Source organism: Trachurus trachurus (genome assembly GCF_905171665.1).
Source record: "Trachurus trachurus genome assembly, chromosome: 6".
Lineage (NCBI taxonomy): Eukaryota > Metazoa > Chordata > Actinopteri > Carangiformes > Carangidae > Trachurus > Trachurus trachurus.
The window spans coordinates 16,691,511-16,705,353 of record NC_139897.1 but is presented as its reverse complement, the minus strand read 5'-3'; the positions used below and the strand labels follow the sequence as shown (position 1 = coordinate 16,705,353).

General features: G+C 44.6%; 1 protein-coding gene across 2 annotated transcripts in view; it reads left to right on the top strand.

The window, feature by feature from the left end:
• The window catches only part of wwox (WW domain containing oxidoreductase), a 129,022-nt gene that overhangs the window by 62,123 nt on the left and 53,056 nt on the right, over positions 1–13,843 (top strand). The window contains exon 9 of one of the 2 annotated variants that reach the window (XM_083974538.1): positions 2,431–2,469. The exons of the other annotated variant lie outside the window; for it this stretch is intronic. Coding sequence (XP_083830664.1) covers positions 2,431–2,442 — 12 coding nt within the window. The 3' untranslated portion in view covers positions 2,443–2,469. Of the gene's footprint in view, positions 1–2,430; positions 2,470–13,843 lie in introns of those variants that run through there. 2 annotated transcript variants of the gene reach the window in all.

Here is a 13,843-nt window from a genome sequence, read left to right as displayed (position 1 = left end):
CCCCTCAGCCCCCCACCCCCACAGGCCGCTGATTGAAGTAGCATTGTTTGGGAGACAAGCGGCATTCAATCAATAGGCAGTCTCACTAAATTACCGTTTGCATGAAAAATGAAGGGCCGCCCAACCTGACTCCATTCAGCTGGGGATTTGCTGTGCTCCGTGTGTGTGTGCGTGAGTGTGTGTGTATGTGTTGTTGCGTGCAGATTGGTACGAGAGATACAAACGTGTGTATGGGATGAACCATAAGGAAGAGACGACTGTGTGTATAGATGTTTGTCAGGGGACAGAGGAGACAAAGTGGGCAGGTAATAGAAGCAGGGCGTGTGGCTCTCTCTCTCTGCTGCAGTGTAAAATCTTTGGGAGACCACCTACCGCTGCGTTGGGATGCAGAAGAAACGGGAGCCTTGGCTTTTCCTGCTCATGTATTGATCAGGGCTTGTTAAGGGGCTTCTACTCTGGGTCAGCACCGTGACCCTCACCCTTCCCCTTCACCCTTCAACTTTACTTTTCACCCTCACCCCTGACCGACCTGCTCTGTCTATACATCTTCGTTTATCTCAAACCTCCCCGCTGCTCCTGCTGAGTGGAATTCCAGCTGTAGATCTTTCTGGATTTTTTTTTTATGTGTATAAGTTGTGAACACATGGAGGGAGCTGCTGCTGCTGGAAAATAAAATGGACTTTCCTGGCATGCAGTGTGTGAGTGTAGGGTTTGGATGGTCGCGGTAGGCTGGGGTGAGGTCTCAGCCTCTCTGTCTGTTTGTGCTCCGCCCTGACCTCTGGCTATTAATCATCTCTAGATCTGTGTTTACCCTCAGCTCAGCTCTCCAGCACACAGGCACCTAGAGGGGCAATTAGGGAAGAACTGCCGCCCCAGCGCAGAGGATTGCCCTCCTCCTCTACAGTATCTCTCTCACATACACACACACAAACACACACACATACACACGCACACACACTCCAGCCAGCTATAATGTTTTTATTTACTTTAAAAGCATCCTGCTGTTAATACAAGTGCCATATCACAGTGCTGCCATTACATTTGTATGGGGAGAGAGTTTGTGCATCTCTTGCGCGTACGTCTCCCACCCCCACAGGCCATACCAAACATGCATTAGTATAAGTTGCGCAGGCCGAGACTCATCCCGTGTACATATGGTAATGGATGATGTGTGTGGAACATGTCAGCCACCTCATCATGTAAAAGCCTTCATGTACAGGAGGGAGCATGGAGGGCTGGCAGGTAGGCATTAGGCAATATAATGGCCTCTATTTTTACACAGTGGAACACAGTTGAAGAGGCGACGCTTATGAAGCTTTCAAAAAAGCAGACAATGGTGGGGTGGGTGGCTGTGTTGGGGAGGGGGGTTTACAAGTGGGTAAGTGAGAGAATAAAACTGCTTTTCAAATTGCCTGACTGTTGGACCTGTTTCTGTGCCAGTGTGTCTGAGAACAAGTGTGCATCGGTATTTCTGTGTGTGTGTGTGTGTGTGTGCACATATTTGTATCTGAGCTGGATTTTTTTTTTTTTTTAACAACAAAGCCAATAATGAGCAGTCCAGTGGTGATGTGTAATCCATGCTGTTTTTATTGCACAGATTGATCAGAGGAGTGGAGAGAGAGGTTTTTTAATGACCTGCTCTGATCTCTCTCCATCTGGATTGTGGTGCTTCTAACAGAGATACGGTCTGGGACACTGTAGAGCAAACTCAGTCTCTGTAATCTTGAACATCCCCACTGTTGATATCAGTGTTGCATCTCCTTTGGTCATTTTTTGAACTTTTTTTTTTCTTGAACTTTTGTATTGGCTCTCAGGGCCTACATATGCTCACATATGCTCACACACTTGCATACCTTCGCCCAGGTCTGAAGTTGGAGGTAGTGTGCCAGGGTCTTGTGCTGAGTGGCTGTAGGCCGGCCCTGGGCCCAGGGAGGTAGTTAATCTCTGTGTGTATGACATGTGTGAGCTCAGGGTATTGTACTGTATGTTTCCCTCTCACTCAGCTGTACTTAATGTAGCCCATAAAGGCTACACAACAATAAGCTACGCCTGGCACTCAGGCCACCATTCCGCACTACACTAGCCCGCTGAGCAGGATAAATGACTCCTATAAACCTGTCACACACATACATACACACACACTGGAGCGTGCACAGACTATAGAAAGTCGTCTCCCTGGCTGTGGAGGATCTGCTGTGGTTCTCAGGGTGGTTGTGTGAAGTTTGTTTCACTCTGTGCAGTGTACGGTAATAACCAGAGCGCTGCTCGTAAAAAATCTGAGCTAAAATATGGATGGAAAATGCTTCTTGTTATCTGGAAACCCCACCGTCAAAGGATATTAATGGAGGCGCAGCATTCATCCGATGGTGCCATTATGCATTTGTGCATCATTTCCAATTGGCGCGATCCTTTTCTGTTTCTTTACCTCAGCCCAGTGTTTAATCAGTGGCTGAAGACAGATCCAACTTCCCTAATGTCCTGGACCTCCCTCTGCATCTCACCCAAGAAGACTGATCTACATTAAGAGGTGATAAAATAACCCTGCCATGTGATGGCTGGCCACAGTGTGCGTAAATGAATGCCATTTAAAATACATAAAACTGTTATTCTGCATAATACCTTATGAATATATGTGTGCATGAGAAGTTGTTAAGTGTCAGTGGGTGTTGTGTGGCCAGTGATAGATGGCTCTAGGATATATTCAGGTGCATGTTATGTGTTTATGTGTGTGTGTGTGTGTGTGTGTGTGTGTGTGTGTGTGTGTGTGTGTGTGTGTGTGTGTGTGTTTGCATCTCTCTGTCTGATATTGCACATCACTATTATGAGTGTCTGATATTGAGAGGATTTTATCTATCATTTTTACAAAAACACCCACTGACCGTCCTGACTGAGTGCATTGTAGTGGAAGCAGTGAAAGAGCGATCAGTCTATTTATGGATCCAGTGTGGTGTTTATCAGTCACAGACTGACTGTGCCACTGACAGCATCATCTGGCCTCTCATGTTACTTTTAATGATTTTCCTGTTTAAGATGTCAGTGTCATGTTGCTCTTGTTATTGTCACTGTTGTCCTGGCAACCGCAGATGAAAATGGTGCATACAGGTTTAGTGGCACCCAACTTGATTTTGATAAAAATGTAAATGTGATGTAAATCCTAATATTTATTCTTTCACTTAAAAAGAAGGAAATGGAAAAAGGCTAAACACATTATCTCTGTATTTCTATGTCTTGCCTATTTTGGCACCAGCCGTGGTATTCATAAATGAACCACATAGATAATAGTCGTCGGCGAGAAATCCATTTTCATTCTTAATATTTATTCAAGCACTTCTCTCCCATGTTTATACAATCCAGCGTATTAAAAGATTGATTCAATTTTATGTTTTGGAATAAAATGCAAACAAAAACAGATGCTTGTGTCTTTCTCCCCCCCTCCAAGCTGAGAAGGTATTGTGGTTTATGTAAACCACAGAGCTCTGAGCTCTATTCTGGGCCTGGAGCTTCCCAGTAAGACAGAAACAGAAGGCAGAGATGGTGAAGGTAGACCGCTGTGCTATACAGCGGGAATACTGTGTGGGTGAGAGCACAAGGCTTAAAGATGTTGTCTGTCTGAGGCTCAGTACAGCTGGTATAATATGACCTGATTTTAGTTACTATAGTGGGTTTGTGTACCAACCTACAACCCAACCTACAGGGTACGCCATAAATCTCCAGGCAGGCTCAGGAATATTGTATTTTATTTAATGTAGAAATCTTTTACTTAACTCAGGATGTAACTCTTGAATCCAGGGGTTAAACTCTAAATTCAAATGATTGTTTCTGCTGCTTTGTTCTGCACAAATCCATGTAGTGGCCATAAGATAACCCATAATATCAATTTATTATAGAAATTGGAAAAATATGATTAACCCCCCCCCCCCCTTTAAGAAAAATGTTTCAAGCCTTAAACATTTCAAAGGTCAGGAGTCACACTCAGGTTGCACCTTTACCCAACTTAAATTTTCACAAAAATTACAAATGAAGTTCAAACTAAAATCAGGTGATATCACATCAAAGCATCGTTTCATGTTAGGTTCAGTCTTTGTTGAGTTTTCTCATCCTGCAACTCTGAAATATTTTTTAAGACTTTTGACTTGCAATAAAAGGTGAAGTCCTTGGATTCTTCCCAGTATTGCCAAATTAATGAGCTCAAAACAGGGATTTGCATCATACATTTAAGCCTTAAGAAATGTGGTTCTATTGTTTGTGTTTGGTGCCTTCTGTGCAGGTTTTGACTTGGTTGACTGTGGTGCTGCCTTCTCTTTGTGTGACTGGCTGTTCGTGCACCAGTCTCACTCGCCCAATAAAAGCTTCTGTTTTGTGCTGTGGCTGCTGCAAAATGCCACTAATTCTCATACTCAAACAGCTGTGTGTGTATTAGCAGCTTGCCGTGCCGCAGTGCCCCTTGTTTTTGGTGTTGTAATAGCATCTAGTAAACACATAACAAGAAACACAACTGAATAAAGTTATGCACATGATATGCTAGCCTTAAGCCAACTAACAATGGCAACATTTGTCAGACAAATTTGTGTCATTCCTAGTGAAGCAGCAGCCACCACTCAACACAGACATGTAACATCAACCATTAAGTTACTTTCCCACTGAGGAGAAGAAAAGCCAGCTCCAAGTCAAGCTGGAGCCTTTAGCTGGAGCTGGACCAGTGCTGGCTCCGCGGTTCAGCTGGGACAGAAACTCAGCCTTGGACTTATATTTGCTGGGACCAGCACCAGCCGTACAAATGAAACTGACTGAGCAGCAAAAAACTTTAAAAACTTTCGGTCCACACCATCTGCCCGGGACTTGAGCTGGTTGTCCCCGTGGCCAGTTCACCTGTGCTCTTTGTTTGAGGCCTTAGATGAAAAATGTGGTTTCTGCAGTGGAGGAAATTCTCAAAGGCTGCATGCTCTCACCTGAACATGGCGTAGTACTGTATACTGCACAGTGCAATCTCACATGTGGGGAGTCCTTGTGTGGAGCATTAACAGTGACACGATCGACTTACATACACTAATATACACTTCCAAGAGTATTAAAACATTGGAAAATAGTTCTTTGCTGTTATTTATTGTTTGAAATCTAATTTAACAAAACCCTTCCCTAAGAGTGTTGTGGTTTGAAACACGATATAGCATCATATGAAGATCTTTTCCCACCTTGTAGTGCGTCCCCAAAGACACACTCGTTACTGAACGCTAATTAAAGGCATATTCTCTGTGTTCTGTTTTGCTGTATGCTTTTGTGGGACGGACATGAAGGCTTTCCTCGCTGAGCGCTGGGGGAGGGGAACCACAGAAGGTGGGATGGGTTGATTTTACATGGGTGCAGATATGCAGGGGGAAGTGGCAGCCAGACAAGGGGGTAGTCTTCATGTAATTTAAATGCAATTATGCATTCCCCCACCCTGTTCGTCCACGGCTCACGGTGCTGAGGTGAATAACATGGGCGTATCTTCATCTAGTCCTGCCCAGGGAACTAGTGTCTAGTGTCTCCGTCTGGGCCAGTCTGGTCCTTTCCTCGGCTTCAGTCACCTGCTCCTCGTATTATTGGACATTATTCCACTGGCAGAGCGGAAAGGAAGAGAGGAGGGGAACTTTAATAGCACACCTGAATAGAGGGTGTCACATAATCAATGCATACAGGCCTGCATTACAGGCTGTCACTGAGACTCCATCACACACCAGCAGAGAGGAGGGAGGGAGAATGGGATATTAACTCTTGTGAAAGGAGGGATGGGTATCAGCGGCCTGCAGTTAAATGGCTTGCTCTAGAGGAGATGAGGCCAGAAATGAGGCACCTATTCGAGTTGGGAGTGTTCGGGGTGTACGTGTTTTGCACAATATTTGCCTCTGTGCCCTTTGATCCACTCACTCTCACTTTCTTTTTTTTTTCTTTCTCTCACCTGTTTTCCACTTGCTCTTTCTCAGTGACGTGCTATGATGATTTTTCTAATCATGCATATGATTAAAGAAACTGCTTTCTACTGTTTCCACGTCTGACATCCAGTAGGAACTTCCTCAAACAGAACTTTTCTTAAGAAGTTTTCTGTGTTTTTATGCCTGTGTGTGTATTCAACTGCTGTCGTCAGCAGACTGTAATCCCTCTGAGCTTTCTCTGTGTGTGTGTGTGTGTGTGTGTGTGTGTGTTTGTGTGTGCGTGTGTGTGTATGTTTGTGTCAGTCCATTTTTTCCTGGTTTGGAAAATGCCGGACTGCATGTTTATGTGTGTCTGTGTGTGTGCGTGAGAGATGTTCAGCGGAATGCCCTTTGATACAGAGAGAGTTTTAGAAATGCAATTTCCTCCCTTTCAGTATATGCGTGTATTCATGTTGGGTTTATTAGAATATGAAAGTGTTGCGCCGCAGTGCCAGGGTTAGCCTCTCCCTCTGTCCGCTCTCGCTCCCTCGCTCGCCCCCTTCGCTCATTCTTTGGCCTCTGCGGTCTCTCTGGCTGGCTCATGCATTAGAGATGAGGGGCTGGAGAGAAGAGGGAGACCAACGCCAGGGGAGGCCAACGGCTTACACCAGGAAACTTGCCATTATAAACAGGATCAACACGCCTCGCATATCAGACACTTTAAAGTCTGTGTGTGTGTTTGTGTTTGTGAGGAGCTGGGAGGGGGAGAAGTAGTTAGGAATAGATGAGTGTGTGTTTTTAAGTTTTTATGTGCTCCTTTTTAAAACGTCTCATTTCTTACTTTTGGATTTGAACCTGGATTAAAAGGACACCAGGCTTAAAATACTCAACAAAGACGCATTGAATGCAGACCCATCATCATCATCATTATCGTTATCATCATTTTTACAGTCATTAGGATCGTTAACACTTACATGATTAGATTCTTGATTAAATTCTTGTGGATGATAAGTCATCCTCTCCAACCTATACGGTGTGGGCTTGTGTCTGTACGCTGACACAAGTGAGACGTCTTTCTTCTGGCCCTTCTTCTTCCATCTCCCTCTCCCTCTCTCTTTCTTCACACACTCACTTTCTGTGTTCATTGAACAGCCTGATAATGCCAGGAAAAGAGTAGCGTCTCTGTTCTTAGTAGGTGCTCCAGACAGAGGGGCTGCTTGTTCGGGCTCTTTTTCCCCTGGAGAACAGATGGGGAGAGGAGGCACTAAAAAGGCGGATTCACCCCTGGGGCTGGGTCTCCTTTCTTCTCCCATCAGCAGGCCGGGATGAGGTCAGCTCTGGTGTGATCCGCACGCTGACACAGATTGGATTTGTACAAGTGAAAACCACGTCTTTCCCTGTCACCATAAGTGGAACGATGCCAATCTGCCTTTCCAGTTTTTGATGTAAAATGACTGACTGTGTCTATTCATCCAGACCTTGCCTTTGTATCGGCTGTTAATACATTATTACTATAAACAAATGAGTGGGAGTGTCACAAATCTGATCTGTAGAATGTAAATCAAGGCCAATTGTTTTGTTTCATGAATGATCAGTAACTGCAATATAAAGCATGATGGGCCTTTGTTGATTGTAAACCATCTATCTCTAGATATCGTTGCTGTTGGAAATGTTTCATTTAACTCATTAAAAAAACTGAAACTTCTCCCTAATGAAGCCCAGGTAACAAGTATGTTTTGTTTTTTTGTTAATGTTCAGGACGAAGAGAAGCTCCCAGTTGTGTTCAAACCTTAGTGACAGAGAAGAAGGTCATAACAAACAATTATAGGAGACAGTCAAAGGACAGGTGATGTAAGGCTTAATGCAGAGCTGTTCACCTGCCAAACACATCTTACCCAAATTGAACTTTACTGGTTTTAATACAGGCGTACTGTAGGCAAGGGGTGCAGGTGTATTATAATAATATCAGACTGAACTTTTTGGCTGCACACTGACAGTCCTTGTAGACATCGGCTGTCGTCCGTGCAAACCCTCAACACATTGTAGATGTGAAAACTAAGTTCGCCCTCATATCATCTTGCTGCTATGTGATCATATGAGACCGATGCTGTTAGTATCTTTATCCATGAGAAATAAAAGATGATGTAAGATGCAAAGCAATTTATTGAGAAAATGCAGGTAGTTATTTTGTCTGTATTGACTTCCACCTTCAGATTCTCTCAAAAATCACTTTTCCTTTTCTAATCGCTGACCTCTTGCAGTCAGTATGGGGTGGTCCCTCCACCGCCCCCAGCCCACTGGCCAGGGGCTAATGTTCACAAGGCCCCCATCCAGACAGGGGCACTCCTCTAGCCTCTGACCCCAGCCTCCCCCTCCCTTACCTGGGTCAGCCCGCAGAGGACAGGGCCTGGGAGAAGATTAATGGAAGTCGCTGTTGGAGCAGGTGTGTGTGTGTGTGTGTGTGTATGAGGGTGTATGTGTGTGTGTGTGAGAGAGAGAGAGAGAATGTATAAGACTGTGTGAGAGAATGGGAGCAAGTTTTTTGTGTGTGTTTTTGATGACGCATGTTTAAGATTTATGGAGAATAATGAGACAACTAAAAAAAAAGAAGAAGTGGAATACATTTCATTTTTTGTGTTTTTTTTATTCACGGTTTTTCAAAGAGGAATTTGATTCGTTATTCATTAATCATTTACAGTATATAGGTAATTTCTCTCTTCTTCAGGTAACAAGTATAACCCTTATTTAGCAGGTGATTATGCAGGCCCACGTGGCACAAACCCGTCTTCTCTCTCTTCCTCTCTCTCTCTCTCTCTCTCTCTCTCTCTCTCTCTCTCTCTCTCTCTCTCTCTCTCTCTCTCTCTCTCTCTCTCTCCCCTCCTGTGTGTGAAGACTGCTGTTTCAGCAAGGTCTTCTGTTCATTCTCAAGGTGTCCTCCGCACCGGCTCTTTTCTGAAGGCCCTTTTAATGGATTGGCCTGATATACCTTCCAAATGGAGCACTTTGAGCGTTAATTCGCTTTCTGATAAAGATCCCCCCTTTTTACCTTCCCTTTCTATAAGTCTTCTCCCCGATATGAAGTACACAAGGAAGGGCAGATGAGCACAAAATCCTCTCTCTGTGTCAGACTGGGTGGGAAAATGGACTAGGGTGAAAAAGAATCAATTGAATCCCCATTCATGTGTTAGTGGGGTGGAATGAGGAGAGTGTATTGTGGAGAATGGTTGGAGGTTGTCTCTCTACCCCCCCCCGCTGCCTCCACTGACTGGCCCAGTGTCTGGGGGGGAAATTGGAGCCTTTCTGTCGGCTTTGTGGCGACAGCAAGGGTTATCGCCGGGATCTGGCCATTGGCAGGTATAGCTGTCAAAGCTGTCACTACCTCTGAACTCAGAAGCATGTCTGCACACATACAGTACAGTACGTGCGCACACACACAAATACATATTCACACAGATAAACACACACAGGGAAGGGACATGCTTAGACCCTGCCAATACACACACTGTGCACATGCACATGCACATGCACAAACAAACGAAAACACACACACACACACACACACACACACACACACACACACACACATGCAAACAGCATCTAAATTATGGAAGTATGCTATATAAGATAAGCAGCACATTTTTTGACAGCCTATTACCGCTCCAAAGCTCATTCAATCTGTTAACCCTCGGCGTGCCGGAGTCCCACGCTGCATTTTTTGGCTGTTCCCAAACGAGCACAATGGAGCTGGTTTGACCTGTTTGCCCACTCAAGTGTGACATTATTGTGCCATATTTGCAGCTGGACTTGAAAACTTCTTTTGCTCAAAACTACAAATTAAACATCATGTCTCTACACAAGTGCTTACACGGTCAGATTCTTATGAATAACTTCCCACCCGCCCTTCATTACCCCGTCTCTGCAGGAAAGTACTCTATGTCTACTGGCCCTCTGATGCAATGTGGTGAGCTAGGAGCCTCTGACTCTTCAAACAGTTTCTCTTGCGCTCAATTATTTATTTATTTTGTCTGTCATTGACTGAGCGGGCGCAGCGCTCTGAGCAGTTTGTGTGTCTTTGTTCATCGCTGGAAATAGAAGGTTGGAGTAAAGCCCCCTTTCTTGTCATCTTGGCTGGTAGTTTATTTGTTTGATCAGTGCACGGTATTGTGTTTGCAGCTGCGTGTGATTGTGTGTGTGTGAGAGAGAGAGAGAGAGAGAGACAGAGGGAGAGTGAGAGCTGCTGAGTGCTGCTCTCCCACCTAGAGAGAAAGCGATAGAGAGAGTAAACTCATGTTTACAGTGTTGTCCCAGTGGATGAGGGCTCCCTGCGGTTCAGCCCAATTATGAGCGGAGAAAGTAAAGCAGCCCAAAACATATGCACATCTTGGCTCTGGAGAGGAGGAGAGAGAGAGAGCAGGAAGAGTGGAGGAAGAGGGCAAAAAGTGCAGAGCACAGGACCCAGTGGGCTCTCACTTGGACCATTTGGCAAACACACTAATTAATACCCTCACGCGCACACACACACACACACACACACACCACACACACACACACACTGATGCTTTGTCACATTTTTCAGCGGGGTGGCTTAATTTAAATAATTCCTTTTCCATTCGTTTCATTATTAAGTGTGCTTTGACTTCTTCATTATCATATTTGTTTTCTGTCAGACACACCACCATTAGTCTCATTTGTGAAAGAGTTTATTCTGTCTTCTCTCTCTTTTCTCTCTCCCTGCTCCCCCACCACCACCACCACCACCTCCCTCCCCCTGCATGGCCTGGTCCTTCCCTCTCTCTCTCCTCTCTCTCCTCTCTCTCCTCTTCAGCTAGACATTGAAAAGCCGAGACAGAGAGCTAATCCAACAGCATGTTTGATGCATTTTTAAACAGCTCTGGACTTTTTCAAGTTTCCAGCCAACAGAAGATCTCATCTGCTATAATTTAATCAGTGGGTGGAATCACACTGCATATTTAAGCAGCATTAAATATCTCCCGTTCTCCCTCTTCGACCACTTAACTGAGAACGGGAAAAAAAACGAATTTTATTTTATTTCCTGCGTATTTCCCCCCATTTACACTCTTTCATCTGGCACTTAAAAGAGGCAGTGATTTGTCAAGTAATTACCATCTCTTTTTGGAAAGAGAGAATGTTCAAGTGCCGTTAGGAGAGCTGTGGTTGTTCTGGCACACGGGGTGGAAAGCTTTAGTAGGACTTTAAAAGCACTGTGTGTGCACAGAGGTCAGAAAGCTGCTTTCACACACTATATCCAATCTGTTCAAAGTGTAACACAGTTAAACCGTAATGTAAATCTAGTGTTATTTATTCTCCATTAAATGATCCATGTGTGGAATTGCATTGCTGTTGTTATCTGATTATGTGTAAACTGTGAGTCTATCTTTAAGCGTGTCCTCATGTTTGTGTGTGCATGGGTGTGTGTTGCACAAGGCTTTTGTTGGGGAGGCTTTCCTATTTTGCCCATCGCAGCTTTTTTCTGTAACATAAATATAAAAAAAATGAATATTTATCAGCGGTCCAGGGCTGTGTGCTGTGGGATAGGGAGAGTGGAGAGTAGGCTGTCTGTGTGGATGAGGGGAGGACCAGGGGAATTGATTTTTGACCAAATGTGTTTTGGATTTAATTCAGCTGCTGCATTTTTCTCGGCCGCTCTATTTGCATAGAAATCATTTGAGGTGAGTGAATTTTAGAGGACAGCCAAGTTGCGAAAAAAGCTTCTTTGTGCGCCTGCGATTGAGTGTGTGTGTTTGTATGTTGTCTGCCTACAATACATACATGTGTCTCAAGTTTGTTTTTTTGCATAAGTGCCCGCTGTGTGTGTGCTCTAAACTCTGCTGTTACATGTGCTGCTCATGTGGAGGCAGCAGTCTGCATAGTCAAGTTCTTTCACTCTATACCTTACACACACACACACACACACACACACACACACACACACACACACACACACACACACACACACACACACACACACAAACTCACAGTCCCTTCTTACACTGGAGCATTCTGATGACAGTCAATAGTCCAGACAGCAAAGCTCTGTCAATATTTAGACAGTACTATAGTGTGGTAAAATGAACCAATACACAACGGATGAGGCTCCTCACTGGATTAATGATGCCTGACTGACTGCCTGCTGCAGACACAAGTGGAGATGAAGATGTTATTTACTCCCTTTCTCTCTCTCTCTCTCTCTCTCTCTCTCTCTCTCTCTCTCTCTCTCTCTCTCTCTCTCTCTCTCTCTCTCTCTCTCTCTCTCTCTCTCTCTCTCTCTCTCACACCCTCTCTCTCTCACACCTTCCTTCCTTCATTTGGAAGCTGCTCTTGTGTAGTTTCGCAGTGATCGATGAGTCTATGTTCAGTTAAAGAGGAATCTGATTCCAATAGAATAACGCAGGGCTTTGTTCACTTTGCATTTGTGCTTCTCTCGACACTGTCTCGGCTTCACAAGAGTGCTGTTTGTACAGTAATACATACACTGTGTAGTGAGTTGTAGTTGCGCTGGTTTAGATTGTGCGGGTGCGTGTAAGTGGAAATGCTGGTATTGATCCCAGCGTGTCTTCAACAGAAATCGTAGGGAATACAGCTAATGACTCAAACACTCAAATAATAATTTTGATTTTTCTCTTGCCAAGCCACTGTCACCTCAAAGTCACTCTTTAGTTTGTGTCTTCCTCTTTTGCTCCGGTGACGCAATGTCGGCCCTTGCGTGACTTCTTCCAAATGGGCATTAGAATCACCACGCCGCCATTGGCTGTAATGGAATGTGACGATTAGCGCTCTCGTCGCTAGGCTAATGGGCCTGACTCCTCTGTTGGGGCCTATGGGAGGTGCATTGTGGGATAGCCTAAATGATAGCTGGCGCGCAGCGGATGGGTGTGAAGACGGGGCTAAGCGCCTCTCTTCTCCTCTTAGCCTCTCCTGTCTCTTTCCTCATTTCTCACGGAGGAGCGCAGATTGTTAGAGATGGAAAAAAACGTGTATTTCTAAATGTCAACTTCCACTGCTGGCCAGTGGGACTGTGCTGGAACTGGTGTGTTACGGGGGCGAGGGGGGGGGGGGGGGGGGGTAAAATATAACACAGAGAAGGACTTGTAAGGACAGCTCTCCACAGTAAGAAAGACCAGGACTGATAGAAACAACATTAAAAGTAGTGAGTGAGTGAGATGTCACATTTAGGAAGAAGCTAAATACCTTTGTCGCTGTAGGAATTTAAGCTCTTTCATTCCTCCACTTTTCTTTTATTTCCATTTTCTACAAAATCCCACCTGTCTACTTCAGACACTGAGAACAGCTGTAACGTAGCTGGGTGGTGCGTCTCCTAATCTTTCGAAAGTCATGCAGCTCTTTGATTGCCACTTTGGTTGGCTTCAGTGCCTCTTGACAGTGGTGGTTAGACCCCTGCCCCGCCACCCCACCACTATCTCCCAGCTCCATGCACCAGCTTCACTGGAACAGATTAAATGAACACAATGATTCTTTAATCAGATAACCCACGCTCCGAATAGATTAACCTTCCTAACGCATGTCCTCTTCCCTCTCTCTCCGTCTCCTCTCCTCCTTTCTCCTCAACTGGAGAGAGAATGGAGGTCCACAAACTTTAATCTTCATTACCTGCTTTGATTTCTCTGCTAAAGGAAGAAATGCATAATTTACATCCTTTGAAGTAGCTCCACTATTACTGACAACATGTTACCTTTAATCTTAAGAGCCCTGCAACATTAAATATTTAGTCATTTACCGAACAAAGGAGGACCGAGGCGATGCCTTCCTACCTCTTTGACTTTCACTGTCATGTGCACTCAATGTCCCCAGTAAGAAGCAATTAATTTTGCGGGGAGAAACAGCTTTTACTGAAGTGCAGGTAACTTTAAGTTGTTTTCACACTTTTACCTTGTTATTTAATCCTGCTGAAAGGAGAGAGCTTTAAAGTAAAG